This window comes from Ammospiza nelsoni, chromosome 32 (genome assembly GCF_027579445.1).
Source record: "Ammospiza nelsoni isolate bAmmNel1 chromosome 32, bAmmNel1.pri, whole genome shotgun sequence".
NCBI lineage: Eukaryota > Metazoa > Chordata > Aves > Passeriformes > Passerellidae > Ammospiza > Ammospiza nelsoni.
Window position 1 is genome coordinate 1,874,605 of NC_080664.1, and position 16,829 is coordinate 1,891,433.

Consider the following 16,829-nt stretch of genomic DNA (forward strand, 5'->3'; position numbering starts at 1 on the left):
AATTCTGGATCACGGGAGGGGAAATTTGGGCGGTTTTGGGGGTTTTTTGGCATGACAGCGAATTTTCCGGGAGCTGGCGGAACAGGTTCGACGCCTTTTCCCCGAGTCACGGGTGTTGGAGCGGGACAGAGAATGACAACCCCCAACCTCCCTCCCCTACACCCCTCAGCCACCCCAAATCCACCGGTGGGGTCCCCCCCGGACCCCTCCGCAATCCCAGATGGAGATTTGGGATTTTTCCACCTTTTCCATCTTTATTTCGGACCGGGTGGGGGCTGGGAAATACATTCTGAGAAATGAATCTGGGGAAGAAGCCGCATTTCCCTGGGATCAGAGGGCGCTGAGGAACTCGGGGGGATCCTGGGGGGGCTCTGCAGCACCTGAGGGGTCCCGGCTCGTGTCCTGGCTCGTGTCCTGCTCCGGTGTCCCGGAACAGCCCTGGGAGAGACACGGAGGTGGCGCTGGCACCTCGTGGTTCTGTTGAATCTCACCCAAAATTAACCGAGCCCCCCGCCCGTGGCACCCGCCTGGGCTGGGGGTCCAGGGGGGCTCCGGGGAGGGGCAGGTCCGGCCCCACCTGCGGCACAGGGTGTCCCACGGGCTGGCTTTGTCCCCGTGTCCCCACATCCCTCCCGGGTGTCCCCAGCCCTGGGTGCGTTCCTCGCTCCCACCCCGGCGTCCCCCAGAACTTTTCCCCCTGAGTCCTGCTCACCTCTGGCTCGGCATCCGCCGCCTCCGCGCTGTCCCCGGTGTCCCCGCGCTGTCCCCGCTCTCCGCCGAGCTGGCACGGCTCCCGGGGACACGCCGCGGGGCCGGGGACACGGCAGGGGACAGCTGCGGCTGGGGACGGCGACACGGCGGGCCGCGCCGGACCCTCGGCGCTGGTGGCCGCGCCGTCCCCTGCCGTGCCCGCCGCTGTCCCCGGCGCTGCTGACAGCGTGCCAGCGGCCTGGGCGATGGCCTCGGATAAAATCAGTGACGCCAGGGAGGTGGCGATGCCCTCGACCCCTCCCCGCGCCCCGCTGTCACCCCCCGGCTCCGCGGCTGTCGCCGGTGGCTCCGGACCAGGGGACAGAGAGTCGGGGTCGGAGATGGGCTCCGGGGGCTCCTCGGGGGACACCGACCCTGTCACCGCTGTCACCTCCTCTGGGGGCTCCTTGATGGACGCCGACCCTGTCACGGCTGTCGCCTGCTCCGGGGTCTCGCTGTCGCGGCCGGGACCGGGCTCCGGGGTCCCCTCGCTGGACACCGACCCTGTCGCCACTGTCACCTCCTCCGGGGTCCCCTCGCTGGACACGGACCCTGTCACCGCTGTCGCCTGCTCCGCGCTCTCCTCGCTGGACACCGAGGCCGTGTCCAGGGAGCCGCCGCTGGCGGGCGAAGCCGGGGGGGGCCCGGGGGACACGGCCCCCGGCTCCGCGGGGGTGGCGCTGTCGGTGTCGGTGTCGGTGGCGGCGCTGTCCCCGCCGGGGGACCCCGGTGTCACCTCCGCGTCCAGCACGGGCGCCTTGTCCGGGCAGGGGAACATGGCCGGGGGGCTCACGGGGGCGGAGATGACCAGAGAGCGGCGATTGCTGGGGGCGGGGGGACAGAGGGGTTCAGCTTGGGGTTCATCCTTGGGGTGTCACCGTCCCAGCTTGCAGGGGGCGCTTCCCCACCCAGCAGGACCCCGATAATGCCCCAGGCCCACCGAGAAGCACCTCCAGTCCATCATTGGCAGGCGCACGCCCACCCCAGGACTGTGGGACCGGAGCCTCCATCGCATTTGTGGGCGCTGGGGGGCGAAATGTCCCCTTAACCCCCCCCCCCCCCCCCCGTCCCCTCATCTCCCCGGGGGTTACCTGGGGACACCTTTGATGATGAACACCTTGCTCGAGTGCTGCTTCTCCAGCTTGCTCATCACCTCGTACAGGTCCCGGTTGAGCTGGGGAGGGGGGGACACAGAAACACTTCAGGGGGTGCCCCCCATGTGCTCCCCATCACCCGTGGGCTCAGCAGGGCCCCCAAGACCTGGGGACACCCCGAACGCCCTCGGGCTGCTCTGAATGAATGAATGAAATGAGGAGCAAGGACTCCGGAGGGGTGGGGAACAGCACAGGCATGGACACCTGGGGACACCTGGGGACACCCGGGGACACCTGGGGACAGCTGGGGACACCTGGGGACACCCGGGGACACCTGGGGACACCTGGGGACACCTGGGGACACCTGGGGATGTCGGGGGGCCGGGGAGGTGTTTTGGGGTGCCTTCCCCACCTTGCTCATCTCTTTGTAGAAGACGTCACGGAGGTTGGAGATGTTCTGGAAAACGGTGACGTAACAGGCGAGGCGGCTGCGGGGGACAGGGAGGGGTCTGGGGGTGACCCACGGTGTCCCACGGAGGGGACACTGGAGGGGACATGGGAGGGGACACCAGAGGGGTCTGGGGTGCTCAGCCACCCCTCACCCATCCACCCACCCCGCTGAGTTCCCAACTCTGTGGGCCCCACACGGAACGGGAATGTCCCCTCAGGGCCACTCCATGGACGCCACGGAGCTGCCACCTCCCACTGTCACAGGGCCCCGTGGGCGATGTCCCCCAGGACCCCTGATGTGTCCCAGGGCGGACTTTGAGGAGAGACCCACGCAAGTTCTTCCCTGCATGGGGGGACCTCACCCACATGATGGCACCAATGCCCAGCCCGTGTCCCCCAGCCCCACGATGTCCCCCATCCTCTCTGTGTCCCCCCGATCCCACAATGTCCCCCTGTCTCTGCCATGTCCCCCAGCCCCACAATTTCCCCCAGCCCCACCATGTCCCCCACCTCTTTGGTCCGTGATGTCCCCAAGCCCTTGTGGTGTCCCCCAGCCCCATGATATCCCCAGCCTGACACCCTCCACGGTGACCTCCATCCCTGTGATGTCCCCCCATCCCTGTTGTGTCCCCCAGCCCCTGCCATGTCCTCCCAGCCCCATGATATCCCCAGCCAGTATTTGGGGACATCGCGGTGTCCCCCAGCCCGATGATAGCCCCACCCTGACACTCCCCAAGGTGACCTCCAGCCCCACGATGTCCTCCCAGCCCCACGATGTCCTCCACCCCCTGGTCCGTGATGTCCCCAAGACCTTGCGGTGTCCCCAAGCCCTACAATGTCCCCCATCCCTGCCATGTGCCCCTGCCGCACATGTCCCCCATCCTCTCTGTGTCCTCCAGTCCCACAATTTCCCCAGGCCCCACGGTGTCCCCCACCCCTCAGTCCGTGATGTCCCCAAGCCCTTGCGGTGTCCCCCAGCGCGATGACATCCCCACCCTGACACCCCCCATAGTGACCTCCATCCCTGCCATGTTCCCAAATCCCCGCAGTGTCCCCCAGCCCCCCGCAGGTCCCCGAGCCCCCGCGGTGTCCCCAGGCCCGTGACAGCCCGTACCTGCCGTACAGGACCGGCAGCTCCTCCCGCAGGTCCCTGTTCAGCTCCTCAAACACCGCCTGGGCTCTATTGAACTCCTCCTCGGCCTGGGGGAGGGACGGGGGGGTCGTGGCGTTGTCCCCACGGCCGGGGGACTGTCCCCATCCCCAAGCGGGAGCTGTCCCGGGGAGTGCCAACCTTGGCGATTTTGGCCTCGTCCTTTTTCTTGGCGCTCTGCAGAGCCTCCAGGTGGTGCCGGGCGCTGTCGTAGTCCACGAGCTTTCGGCCCCGCTTGGCGATGCGCTCCTGTGGGGGGGGGACAGGTGAGCCAGGACCCCCCCGTGCCCCCCCTGTCCCCAACCCCGCCCGACAGCACAAGGAGGCACCTTGAAGTCGCCGAACTGAGCCAGGTAATTCTCCATGAGCCGCAGGGCTTGGTCCACCAACTTGGCCTCGTAGTCCTCCCACAGGAGGTCATTGCTCTGGGGGGACAGGGACAGGGACAGCAGTGACAGCCGCGACCCTCCAGCCCCCCCGGGCTTCAAGGGGACCCTGGGGACACCCGGGGCTCACGTCGGCGATGGCCCGGAGCTCCTCGTGCCCGTCCCACTCAGGGCTGTAAATGTCCTGCAGCGTCTCGGCCACTCTGCGGGAGCTCTCGTGCATCACTGCGGGCACAGACACCCGGCATGACCCTTATCATTGTCATTATTATAATTATATTATCACCATCATTATCGTTATCATTATCATGATCATTGTCACTATCACTATCACGATAATCATAATTATTATCATTGTCATTATAATTGTCATTATCATTATTATAATTATGATATCACTATCATTGTAGTTATCATTATCGTTATCATTGTCATTGTCATTATCATTATCATTACTATATTAATATTATCACTATCACTATCATGATGTGATCATTGTCATTATCATTATCATTGTCATTATCATTATCACGATCATTATCATTATCATTGTCATTGTCATTTAGTCCTGATGTTTAATAATTTATTCACTGCTGTCCGTTGGTGTTTATTAGCCCGGGTGTGTTATTATAAATTATTTATTGTCTCTATCATCCCATATATACACAATATATAACATAGGCATTATCCGTTATTCTATTTAATATATTATATATAACATATATCCCATATATATTTATTATCAACTATTCCACATACAGTATTTATTATTATTTTATTAACATTATTAATAATATTTAATACAACATCGTTATATTATTATCTAATATTATGAATAGTAATAGCATTTATTTATTACTAATACTATTATATTAATAGCATTTATTAGTAAATGGTATTTCTTTATTAATATATTATTATTTATTATTAATATTATTATTTATTATTAATATTATTATTTTATATTTAATATAGTTTTAATATCTATTATTTTTATCTCTTCATTATCTCTCTATTATTTTTCTCTCTATCATGTTTATCTCTTTATTATCCCATATGTATTTAATAAATAATGAGATATAAAAATTTATATTGCATATGTAATATATGTAAGATATAGTAAGATACATAATATCTATCTCATTTATAATATGTTATATATTATCCTACATTTAGTATTTTTATTAACTATTTTCTCTTTATTATCCATTCATAGCTTACAATCTATTTATTCTCAATATTTCTTTTTATTTATTCTTTCTTTTGATTTAATACCGATTTTTAATGAATAATCCATTTATTGTAGCATGATTTATTTCCTCTGCTATTCCTGATTTATTATCCCGGTCCCGCCCCGGGTCCCTCCCTGTTCCCGGCTCTCCCGGGGCTGTCCCGGCTCTGCTCCTCACCTCTCACGGCTCCCACGAACCCCTTGAGCTCCTTGTAGAGTTTGTGACCCTCGTTCTGCAAAGCAGGGCAGTGAGGGGGGATCAGGGGGATCAGGGGGATCAGGACATGTCCCCAGTGTCCCCGGTGTCCCCGATGTCCCCAGTGTCCCCCTGTCACCTGCTGCAGCTGGAAGTTGTAGGCGCTCTGCTCGAACTGCTCATCTTTGGTTTCCACCGTTTTGCCCAATTTTTGCAAAACCTGTGATGGGGAGAGAGGGGGAGAGGCCCCTGCCAGACCCCGAGGACACCGGGCTGTACCCCCCAAAACCCCCCTGAGGGGGGGCCGAGGAGCCAGCGGGGCAGGATTGATGTGGAAATGCAAAATCTCACTGTGTTCCTCAGTGCTTTTATTTCTTTCAGGAAAATGGTGAATTGTTGGGTGCCAATCTGCGTCTGCCCCTAAACCCTGTGGGTGCAGTCCTGTGCACCCCAAAACACCCCGAGCCCCGGCTGTGGGGCACAGGAGACACCATGAGGAGGATGAGGAGGCTGAAGGAGAGCTGAGAGGCTGCTCTGAATGGGGGAGATTTGGGGTGTCCAGGCTGAACCTCCTGGGAAGAGGCTGAGTCTGGACTGGGGCAGCTTTGGGGTGCCCAGGAAGAGATTGAGCTCCCCTGGGAAGAGGCTGGGTCCAGGCATGAAGGAGTTTTGGGATGTCCAGGAAGAGGGTGACCCTCTGGAAAATGACTGAAGCCAGATGAGGAGAAATTCAAGGTGTCCAGGAAGAGGTTGAACCCCCCAGAAGAGCCTGGGCCAGGCAGGAGAGACTTTTTGGGTGCCCACAAACAGCTTGAACCCCACAGGAAGAGCCAGGGCTGGGAGTGAGGAGCTTTGGGGTGTCCAGGAAGAGGCTGGGGCTGGGTCAGAGGGAGATTTGGGATGTCCAGGAAGAGGTTGGGTCCCCTGGGAACAGGCCAGGACCGGCTGGGAGGGAGATTTGCAGCGTGCAGGAAGCAGCCGGAGCCTGGCCCGGGATGATTGAGCCGTGGGAAAGCCAAATTTAGCACCGAGCCCCGGCCAGGAAACCTGGGTGGGTGAGGGTTTGAAAGGGGTCTTTGTGTCACCCCCAAAAGGGGAGTCACAGCTACTTTTAGGAGATAGGAAAGGAAAGAGGCCCCCCCAGAGCAGTGAGAATTGTCCCGCTTGTGCCGTTTCCGCAGCCCTTCCCCCTCGCTTCCTGTGCTGATCTGTCCAACTTTCCTGGGACCCCCGGCCACTCTGGGCCCTGCTGGGCACCCCCGGTGCCAGCCAGCCCAGGGACCCTGTGCCACCACCCCACAGCCCCCCATAACCCCTGCAGGGTGTTTTGGGTGGAGAACCCCCCACCATTAGAGAAGCCAAAGTGTCTCGGGGAGCTTTGGGAGATGCCATCCCCCAAACCCTTGGAGTAACGATGACACTGACCCAGAAACCCCCAAACTCCCACCCTGTGAGCACCCAAAGGTGCTGAGCTGTGCCCTTTGGGCCACCCCGGGATTGCTGAGGGGGGACAGAAGGACAGACCCTGGCACAGGTGGGATGTGGGGTGGGTGACACCTCCGTACCTTCTCCTGGGCGCGGCTGAAGCGTTTCTGGACCTGCCTGGCGAAGAGCCCGGCGCTGCCGCCCCTGCCCTCGGCCATGGCCCCGGCGCGGCCCCAGAGCGGCCCCGCAGCTGCCGTTGGAGGCTTCGAGGGAGGAAGTTGGAGGCGAGGCCAGGCAGCATCCGCTGCGCGCCCCGGAACCCCCAAACCCCCAAAAGGCTCTCCTGGAACCCGGCCAGGCCACAGGGCCGGGGGGCCATGGGGGATCCGGCTGGGAGGGAAACACAAGGAGCATCAGGGCAGCCCTGTGCGGGACAAAAGGTCACTGACGACAAAACCCCAAAGTTCAAGGTTGTCAAAAGGTCCCTGACCTCTCGGGTCGCGGAATCACCAGAGGTGGAAGGGACACACAAGAATGATAAAGGAAACCTGTTGGTTCTGCAAAGGACAACCCCAAAGATCCCCAAAATCCAGGAGTGTTGTCCAAGAGCTCCCAGATGTTCAGACTCATGGAATCATGGATATCCTGAGGTGGAAAAGACCCACAGGGAACAAAGTGGAACATCTGGAGTTGGATAGCACACAAGTTGTGTGTCTAACACACGACAATCCCCAAAATCTCAGTAATCCAAAGATCCCACTTTTTTAGCCCAAAATGAGTGTGCAGTCCTTTGTGCCACAGCTGGGGGCTCAGCTTTGCTTTGGGGTGTCCCTGGTGTGGGGCAGAGTCATTGCTGTTGTCCCTTGCTGTGTGCCCTTGGTGCTGAGAGAACAAACATGGGATTACTTGGAAATTGTGTTCCCGGGAAGGTCTGTGTTTTCCTTGGAAATAAGTACAGGACTGCAGCAGGTGCTTTTCATTTCTATCACTTTTTTTTACCTGGTTGACCCCATGACTGCTGTGATCCCAAATCAGAGGGCCTGCGGCTCGAGGACCAATGTTCCTCACCAAAACAATCTCCATTTGGAGTTCAAGGGGTAAAAAATGACAGAGTTTTGGCCAAAACTCTAGGGTTTATTTCACACCTTATCTCTGCATCATTCTGCCCCAACCTCATGTCCCAGGGAGGCCGAGCCCGGCCCTGCTCCAGCGCCGGCTGTGCCGGGGGCTTGGGGAGGGGCTGAAGGTCGTGTCCCGTTTGTGCCTCGATTTCCCCATCCCGGTGCCAAAGTGGCTCCATCCGGGTGTTGGATCAGCCCCGGGAGCCATCGCACGAACCGAGGCCCCGCAGAGCTGCAGCCAAGGCCTGCTGGGGCTGAGAGCGGGACCCAGCGGTGACACGGCTCGGGGACACGGGGACAGCAGGTGCCAGCGCAGGGCAGCGTCTCCCTGGGCTGCAGCGCCCAGGGGGGCTCGGGGTGTCCCTGGGCTGCCCGGGGACCCAGTGTGCTTTGGCACGGGGGCCAAGGCCGCTCGGCGGGGCCGCGGCACCTGCTGCCCTTCCCGCGCCGCCTCCCGCCGCCCCGTTAAAGCGCCCGGGGCCCGGCGCTCGGTCCCACCGCGGACAGCGCTCCACCATGATGCTGCAGCTCGTGCTCCTCGCCGCGCTCGCCCTGTGCGGTGAGTCCCGCCCGGAGCCTCCGGCCTCGGCACCCCCGAAAGCCGCCTGGAGCCGAGCCCGGCGGGACTGACGCCGTCCCTCTGTCCGCAGGGCGCTGCTCCGAGCTGGATCTCGATGGCATGCAGCGGGTGGTCGGCGGCACCGAGGCGCGCTCGCACTCCTGGCCCTCCCAGGTGGGTCGTGCCGGCGTTCCAGGGCCGGGCCCGGGGCTCTGCCCGCGCCGGGACCCCGCGCTCAGCCCCGCGCCGTGTCTCGCCCCCTCCCCAGATCTCCCTGCAGTATTACTCCGGGGGCAGCTGGCACCACACCTGCGGGGGCTCCCTCATCCGCAGGAACTGGGTGATGACCGCTGCCCACTGCGTCAACAAGTGAGCGCCCCGGGGACCCCTCCTTCCCCTCGCCAAACCTCCTTTCCCCCGAAAACCCTTCCGAGCAGAAATTCCGGCTGCCCCAAGCCCCAGAGCAGCCGCCCTTGGGGGGCTTTTGGGTTCCTCCTTTTTGGCCGGGGCCCCGCGGGGCTGCTCCGGGAGCGTCCTGGTCCCGCTCGGAGCCTCCCGGGGCCGCTCCCGCTCGGGCTGCCCGCAGCTCGGCGCTGACGGAGCGTTTGTGCGCCTTGCCGCCAGTAACATGCAGTACCGTGTGGTGGCCGGCGAGCACAACCTCTACAGCAACGACGGCACCGAGCAGGTCTTCAGCGTCAGCAAGATCATCGTCCACCCCTACTACAACGCCAACAACGTGGCCGCAGGGTAACGCCCGCGGGACGGGCACTTGGGGAGAGCCCGGCCCGGGTTTGGGGGCGTCCTTGTAACATCCTCTCCCTCCCGCCCGCAGCTACGACATCGCCCTGTTCCGCCTGAGCAGCTCGGCCACCCTGAACAGCGCCGTGCAGCTGGCCGTGCTGCCCCAGGAGGGCACCGTCCTGCCCAACAACTACCCCTGCTACATCACGGGCTGGGGCCTGACCCGCAGTGAGTGACGGGCTCCCCCCGACCCCAATTGCCCCGGCACGGCCAACGGCGGCAGCCGCGGCAGCGCCCGGAGCCCGGCACGGCCCCGGCAGGCTCCGCTCGGGGCTGCGCTCGGGGCTCGCAGGTGCTCAGAGCCGGCCGGGGCCGTGCCGAGCCTCGGGGGCACGGACGGCGCCGGAGGGGCCGGGCGGGGGCCGCGGGCTCTGCTTTGGCCGGGCCGTTCCCGCGGCTCCGGGCCGGCGCTGACCGGCGCCCGCTCCCCGCAGCCAACGGGCAGCTGTCCAGCGTCCTGCTCCAGGCCCCGCTGCCCGTCGTGGATTACCAGATCTGCTCCAGCGCGTCCTACTGGGGCTACACCGTCAAGAGCACCATGGTGTGCGCCGGCGGCGACGGCGTGCGCTCCGGCTGCCAGGTGCGCCCGCGGCCCCCGCGCTGCCCCCGCCGCCCCCGGCGCTGCTGCCCCCCAGCCCCGGCTCACGCCGCTCCTCGCTCCGCAGGGCGATTCCGGCGGTCCCCTGCACTGCGCCGTCAACGGGCGCTACCAGGTGCACGGCGTCACCAGCTTCGTCTCCAGCCAGGGCTGCAACGTCGCCCGCAAACCCACCGTCTTCACCCGCGTCTCCGCCTACATCTCCTGGATCAACAGCGTAAGGCGGCCGTGCCGTGCCGGGCCGGGCCGGGCCGGGCTCAGCCCCGGCGCTCTCGGCGCTCCGCTGCGCCCGCCCCGGCCCCGCGCGGCTCAGCCCGGCCCTTCCTCCCTTCCAGGTCATCGCCCAGAACTGAGCCCAGCGGGACAAGCGCTCGCTGCCCCGAGCCCATGGACATCCCCTCCCCGCCCCGCGCCGCGCTCCGGGCTCCTCGCCCCCGAGCCGGCCTCAATAAAATCTCTCCTCCCTGAAGTCTCTGAGCCTCCGCGCTGCCGCTTCTCTCCTTCCTCCGCCCATCCTTCCTCCTCCCGCCCGCCATCCTCCTCCTCCCCAGCTCCCGCACCGGCCCTTCCCCGCCTCCTCCTCTTCCTCACTCCTCAGGGAACAGCCCTGCGGAGCAGGAGCTGCCTCCGAGCTCTGGGGCAGCCCCGACGTCCGTGGGATGCTGGAAAAGGGCCAAACGCTGCAAATCCCCTTCCCAGCCTCCAAGGCAATCGCCCCTTGGGAGAAAAGGAGGCTCAGGAGGGGCCTTCTGGCTCTGTACAACTCCCTGGCAAGAGGGGACAGCCGGGGAGTCGGGCTCTGCTCCAGGGAACAGAGGGGAGGGAAGAGTCTGAAGTTGTGCCATTAAAGGCTCAGGTTGGACATCAGGACATCCGGACATCTCTGGGCACACGGAGCGTTCGGGGCAGTCCCATCGGGATCTCCCCTGACTCTTGCTCCATTTCTCCTCCCCAAATTCCCTCCTTGGCCATGAGAGGTGTTGGATCTGGGCACTGCCACCCCCTCGTCCCTCAGCTGCGTCCTGGGGCTGTGCCACAACCCTCCAGCCTGGGGACACAACACCAGCACCAACGTGCCCCAAACACCCACTTTACACCCAAACGGACACTGCTGGGTGGATCCAGCAACCTCTGGGAGTTCCCCTCAGCCCTGGGTCGTGTCCTGCTGAACAAAACACCCACGAGTGACAAGAGGGCTCTCCCAGCCCTGGAGAAGCCACGGAAGCAGTGGCTGTGCCTGGCACTGCTGAAGCCCCCAGGGCTGGGTCCAGTTCTGCCCCTCCCAGCAAGAAAAACACCGAGTGGCTGCAGCGTGTTCAGAGAAGGGAACAGAGCTGGGGGACGGGCTGCAGCAGCTGAGGGACCTGGGAAAGGGGCTCAGCCTGGGGAAAAAGAGGCTCAGGGGGGACCTTTTGGCTCTGCACAACTCCTGACTGGAGGGGTAGCCGGGGGGTCAGGCTGTGCTCCAAGGAACAGGGACAGGAGGGGAGGGAAGAGTCTCAAGCTGTGCCAGGAGAGGCTCAGGTTGATCGACATCAGGAGATGGACACAATCCCTCCCTTGGCAGGCTGTGGTCTCAGCCCTGGTTTCCCACAACAATTCAATCCCAAATGTCCCATTCCACAAGGACGTTGATTCCCTGTGCAGTGACACCAGCACAGCCCCAGCCCCAGCCCCAGCTGGTGCCTCTGAGGAGGAACCCTCGGGTTCATCCCCTCATAGTCCAAGGGTGCAAATCCCAAATCTTTGTCTCTTCCTGTCTCTCCCAGTGTCCACCCAACTTGTGGGAATTCATAAAATCAGAGGGGTTTGGGAAAGATGCAAAAGGCAGGCCTCAGAGACAGCAGAACTGTGATTGGAACTGAGCAGCAGCCATGAGATAGGTCAGCAAAACCTCCAAAGGGTCAGCAGCTCACAGCCTCTTGTAGCACCCGGTGCTCAACCTTCATCTCACCCACAAACGGAGCTGTTCCTCGACTCACCAAGCACAGAATCCCAGAATCCCTGAGGTGGGAAAAGCCCTCCCAGACCAGTGACTCCAAGCTGTGCCAAATCCCCACGTTATCACCAGCCCAGAGCCCTGAGCGCCACATCCAGTCCTTCCTTGGGCACGTCCAGGGTCGAGCACCCTAAACGACCCTGGGCAGCCCCTGACAATGGCCAAACACCCTGTCTGTGTGTCTTAGGTGGCAAGATGCGTCTGGGGATGTGTAATTTATTATGACCTGTCAGAGGTGGGGCAGTTATCTTCTGTTCATTGTGCAGTTTTCTTTATCTCTTCCACAACTAATCCTCCCTCCAGGAGATATATTTTGTTAATGAGCATTATTTATTAATTATCATCTGTTCATGGGCCAGTGAGTGTCCCTGCATGGCTGATAAAATTCCATCATCCCATTGGGAGATGCTCCACCCAGGGGAGGAGCCAAGCACTCCAGCCTGGATACAATCTGAGATTTCAAACATTCCTACCTAGATAGAATCTGACCCTGGGAACACCCCAGCAGCCTTTTCCCCCTGCATTGCCAGAGGGAGCCCAGGCCCATCTCCAGCAGCCCTGGAGCTGCAGAGGAAACTCCCTCCTTGTGCAGGATCCCTGCTGCAGCAGAGCCACAGCTGGCACTGCAGGAGGGCTGAGCCCCCGTGGGATGGGGCTGGGACACCACCCTGGCACACAGGGGGCAGGGCCTGCTCTGACCCTGGTTTTTGTTTTGTATTACTGTTTTTAATTTTTAAAATTTTCCCTAATAAAGAGCTGTTATTCCTATTCCCACATCTTTGCCTGAGAGACCATTAATTTCAAAATTATAATAATTTGGAGGGAGAGGGTTTGCATTTTCCATTTCAGGAGAGGCGCCTGCCTTCCTCAGCAGAAACCTTTTCAAACCAAGACACCATGAAGAAATTCCACCCGATGTCCAACCTGAGCCTCTCCTGGCACAGCTTGAGACTCTTTCCTCCCCTCCTGTCCCTGTTCCTTGGAGCACAGCCTGACCCCCCGGCTGTCCCCTCCTGTCAGGAGCTGTGCACAGCCACAAGTCTCCCCTGAGCCTCTTTTTCGCCAGGCTGAGCCCCTTTCCCAGGTCCCTCAGCTGCTGCAGCCCCTTCCCCAGCTCTGTTCCCTTCTCTGAACACGCTGCAGCCCCTCAGTGCTTTTCTTGCTGGGAGGGGCAGAACTGGACCCAGCCCTGGGGGCTTCAGCAGTGCCAGGCACAGCCACTGCTCCCACGGCCCCCCCAGGGCTGGGGGTGCTGAACCTTTGGGGGTGGTTCTGGGGCCTCGTGAGGGCTGATGGAGGAAATGTGGGGGACCCTGCCCTTTGGGGGTCCCCCTGTGTCTGAGGATGAGGTCAGGCCCGGGGGACTTGGGGGTTCATGCCCACCCCAGATTTTTCTGCTGGGGAACCTGAACCCCCATTTCCCCCCCTGAGGGTCCATCCAAGCTCAGACCCCCCAAATCCACGAATGGGCTTCTTCTCCTCCAACCCCACCTCCCCATGGAGGGGATCCCCAAAATCTGAGGGCTCAGACAGACACTTCCTGCCCCTCAAATGTTCCTGGATCAGGGAGTCCTCAGCCCCCATCTCTGTCTTCGTGGGACCCCCCTCAAACTCAACCCCCCGCAGATCCAGGTCCTGAAAGGGCTCCTTCACCCCAAAACCCACCTCTCCACAGAGAGGACCCCCAAAATCAGGTGCTCAGGTGGGCACCTCCTCACACAGATGTGTCCAGGGGGTTTTTGGGGTTTTCTCTTGTCACTCGTGGGTGTTTTGTTCAGCAGGACACGACCCAGGGCTGAGGGGAACTCCCAGAGGTTGCTGGATCCACCCAGCAGTGTCTGTTTGGGTGCAAATCGGGTGTTTGGGGCACGTTGGTGCTGGTGTTGTGTCCCCAGGCTGGAGGGTTGTGGCACAGCCCCAGGACGCAGCTGAGGGACGAGGGGGTGGCAGTGCCCAGATCCAACACCTCTCATGGCCAAGGAGGGAATTTGGGGAGGAGAAATGGAGCAAGAGTCAGGGGAGATCCCGATGGGACTGCCCCGAACGCTCCGTGTGCCCAGAGATGTCCGGATGTCCTGATGTCCAACCTGAGCCTTTAATGGCACAACTTCAGACTCTTCCCTCCCCTCTGTTCCCTGGAGCAGAGCCCGACTCCCCGGCTGTCCCCTCTTGCCAGGGAGTTGTACAGAGCCAGAAGGCCCCTCCTGAGCCTCCTTTTCTCCCAAGGGGCGATTGCCTTGGAGGCTGGGAAGGGGATTTGCAGCGTTTGGCCCTTTTCCAGCATCCCACGGACGTCGGGGCTGCCCCAGAGCTCGGAGGCAGCTCCTGCTCCGCAGGGCTGTTCCCTGAGGAGTGAGGAAGAGGAGGAGGCGGGGAAGGGCCGGTGCGGGAGCTGGGGAGGAGGAGGATGGCGGGCGGGAGGAGGAAGGATGGGCGGAGGAAGGAGAGAAGCGGCAGCGCGGAGGCTCAGAGACTTCAGGGAGGAGAGATTTTATTGAGGCCGGCTCGGGGGCGAGGAGCCCGGAGCGCGGCGCGGGGCGGGGAGGGGATGTCCATGGGCTCGGGGCAGCGAGCGCTTGTCCCGCTGGGCTCAGTTCTGGGCGATGACCTGGAAGGGAGGAAGGGCCGGGCTGAGCCGCGCGGGGCCGGGGCGGGCGCAGCGGAGCGCCGAGAGCGCCGGGGCTGAGCCCGGCCCGGCCCGGCCCGGCCCGGCACGGCACGGCCGCCTTACGCTGTTGATCCAGGAGATGTAGGCGGAGACGCGGGTGAAGACGGTGGGTTTGCGGGCGACGTTGCAGCCCTGGCTGGAGACGAAGCTGGTGACGCCGTGCACCTGGTAGCGCCCGTTGACGGCGCAGTGCAGGGGACCGCCGGAATCGCCCTGCGGAGCGAGGAGCGGCGTGAGCCGGGGCTGGGGGGCAGCAGCGCCGGGGGCGGCGGGGGCAGCGCGGGGGCCGCGGGCGCACCTGGCAGCCGGAGCGCACGCCGTCGCCGCCGGCGCACACCATGGTGCTCTTGACGGTGTAGCCCCAGTAGGACGCGCTGGAGCAGATCTGGTAATCCACGACGGGCAGCGGGGCCTGGAGCAGGACGCTGGACAGCTGCCCGTTGGCTGCGGGGAGCGGGCGCCGGTCAGCGCCGGCCCGGAGCCGCGGGAACGGCCCGGCCAAAGCAGAGCCCGCGGCCCCCGCCCGGCCCCTCCGGCGCCGTCCGTGCCCCCGAGGCTCGGCACGGCCCCGTCCGTGCCCCCGAGCCCCTCCGGCGCCGTCCGTGCCCCCGAGGCTCGGCACGGCCCCGGCCGGCTCTGAGCACCTGCGAGCCCCGAGCGCAGCCCCGAGCGGAGCCTGCCGGGGCCGTGCCGGGCTCCGGGCGCTGCCGCGGCTGCCGCCGTTGGCCGTGCCGGGGCAATTGGGGTCGGGGGGAGCCCGTCACTCACTGCGGGTCAGGCCCCAGCCCGTGATGTAGCAGGGGTAGTTGTTGGGCAGGACGGTGCCCTCCTGGGGCAGCACGGCCAGCTGCACGGCGCTGTTCAGGGTGGCCGAGCTGCTCAGGCGGAACAGGGCGATGTCGTAGCTGCGGGCGGGAGGGAGAGGATGTTACAAGGACGCCCCCAAACCCGGGCCGGGCTCTCCCCAAGTGCCCGTCCCGCGGGCGTTACCCTGCGGCCACGTTGTTGGCGTTGTAGTAGGGGTGGACGATGATCTTGCTGACGCTGAAGACCTGCTCGGTGCCGTCGTTGCTGTAGAGGTTGTGCTCGCCGGCCACCACACGGTACTGCATGTTACTGGCGGCAAGGCGCACAAACGCTCCGTCAGCGCCGAGCTGCGGGCAGCCCGAGCGGGAGCGGCCCCGGGAGGCTCCGAGCGGGACCAGGACGCTCCCGGAGCAGCCCCGCGGGGCCCCGGCCAAAAAGGAGGAGCCCAAAAGCCCCCCAAAGGCGGCTGCTCTGGGGCTTGGGGCAGCCGGAATTTCTGCTCGGAAGGGTTTTCGGGGGAAAGGAGGTTTGGCGAGGGGAAGGAGGGGTCCCCGGGGCGCTCACTTGTTGACGCAGTGGGCAGCGGTCATCACCCAGTTCCTGCGGATGAGGGAGCCCCCGCAGGTGTGGTGCCAGCTGCCCCCGGAGTAATACTGCAGGGAGATCTGGGGAGGGGGCGAGACACGGCGCGGGGCTGAGCGCGGGGTCCCGGCGCGGGCAGAGCCCCGGGCCCGGCCCTGGAACGCCGGCACGACCCACCTGGGAGGGCCAGGAGTGCGAGCGCGCCTCGGTGCCGCCGACCACCCGCTGCATGCCATCGAGATCCAGCTCGGAGCAGCGCCCTGCGGACAGAGGGACGGCGTCAGTCCCGCCGGGCTCGGCTCCAGGCGGCTTTCGGGGGTGCCGAGGCCGGAGGCTCCGGGCGGGACTCACCGCACAGGGCGAGCGCGGCGAGGAGCACGAGCTGCAGCATCATGGTGGAGCGCTGTCCGCGGTGGGACCGAGCGCCGGGCCCCGGGCGCTTTAACGGGGCGGCGGGAGGCGGCGCGGGAAGGGCAGCAGGTGCCGCGGCCCCGCCGAGCGGCCTTGGCCCCCGTGCCAAAGCACACTGGGTCCCCGGGCAGCCCAGGGACACCCCGAGCCCCCCTGGGCGCTGCAACCCAGGGAGACGCTGCCCTGCGCTGGCACCTGCTGTCCCCGTGTCCCCGAGCCGTGTCACCGCTGGGTCCCGCTCTCAGCCCCAGCAGGCCTTGGCTGCAGCTCTGCGGGGCCTCGCTTCGTGCGATGGCTCCCGGGGCTGATCCAACACCCGGATGGAGCCACTTTGGCACCGGGATGGGGAAATCGAGGCACAAACGGGGCACGACCTTCAGCCCCTCCCCAAGCCCCCGGCACAGCCGGCGCTGGAGCAGGGCCGGGCTCGGCCTCCCTGGGACATGAGGTTGGGGCAGGAGGAAGCAGCGATACAACTTGAAAGAAACCCTAGAGTTTTGGCCAAAACTCTGTCATTTTTTACCCCTTGAACTCCAAATGGAGATTGTTTTGGTGAGAAACATTGGCCCTCAAGGCACAGGCTCTTTGATTTGGGATC

At 62.6% G+C, this 16,829-nt stretch overlaps 3 protein-coding genes across 3 annotated transcripts; 1 reads left to right on the forward strand and 2 right to left on the reverse strand.

The window, feature by feature from the left end:
- Positions 1 to 248: 248 nt before the first annotated feature.
- BIN2 (bridging integrator 2) lies at positions 249 to 6,920 on the reverse strand. Its single transcript, XM_059491317.1, has 11 exons — positions 6,823 to 6,920; positions 5,397 to 5,477; positions 5,240 to 5,294; positions 3,961 to 4,055; positions 3,774 to 3,869; positions 3,586 to 3,693; positions 3,409 to 3,494; positions 2,257 to 2,332; positions 1,842 to 1,924; positions 713 to 1,574; positions 249 to 438 (listed from the first exon to the last, which is right to left on the reverse strand). Exons 1-11 carry the CDS (start codon positions 6,898 to 6,900, stop codon positions 331 to 333), a joined length of 1,728 nt encoding a protein of 575 aa, XP_059347300.1. The 5' UTR covers positions 6,901 to 6,920; the 3' UTR covers positions 249 to 330.
- Positions 6,921 to 8,322: 1,402 nt separating this feature from the next.
- On the forward strand, positions 8,323 to 10,117 carry LOC132085723 (chymotrypsin-like elastase family member 1). The gene is made up of 8 exons (XM_059491155.1): positions 8,323 to 8,362; positions 8,454 to 8,536; positions 8,631 to 8,731; positions 8,987 to 9,112; positions 9,198 to 9,334; positions 9,601 to 9,746; positions 9,832 to 9,981; positions 10,100 to 10,117. The coding sequence occupies exons 1-8, from the start codon at positions 8,323 to 8,325 to the stop codon at positions 10,115 to 10,117; spliced, it is 801 nt and encodes a 266-aa protein (XP_059347138.1).
- A 4,236-nt stretch (positions 10,118 to 14,353) lies between these two features.
- LOC132085724 (chymotrypsin-like elastase family member 1) lies at positions 14,354 to 16,211 on the reverse strand. The gene is made up of 8 exons (XM_059491156.1): positions 16,172 to 16,211; positions 15,998 to 16,080; positions 15,803 to 15,903; positions 15,422 to 15,547; positions 15,200 to 15,336; positions 14,730 to 14,875; positions 14,495 to 14,644; positions 14,354 to 14,371 (listed from the first exon to the last, which is right to left on the reverse strand). The coding sequence occupies exons 1-8, from the start codon at positions 16,209 to 16,211 to the stop codon at positions 14,354 to 14,356; spliced, it is 801 nt and encodes a 266-aa protein (XP_059347139.1).
- Between the last annotated feature and the right edge of the window lie 618 nt (positions 16,212 to 16,829).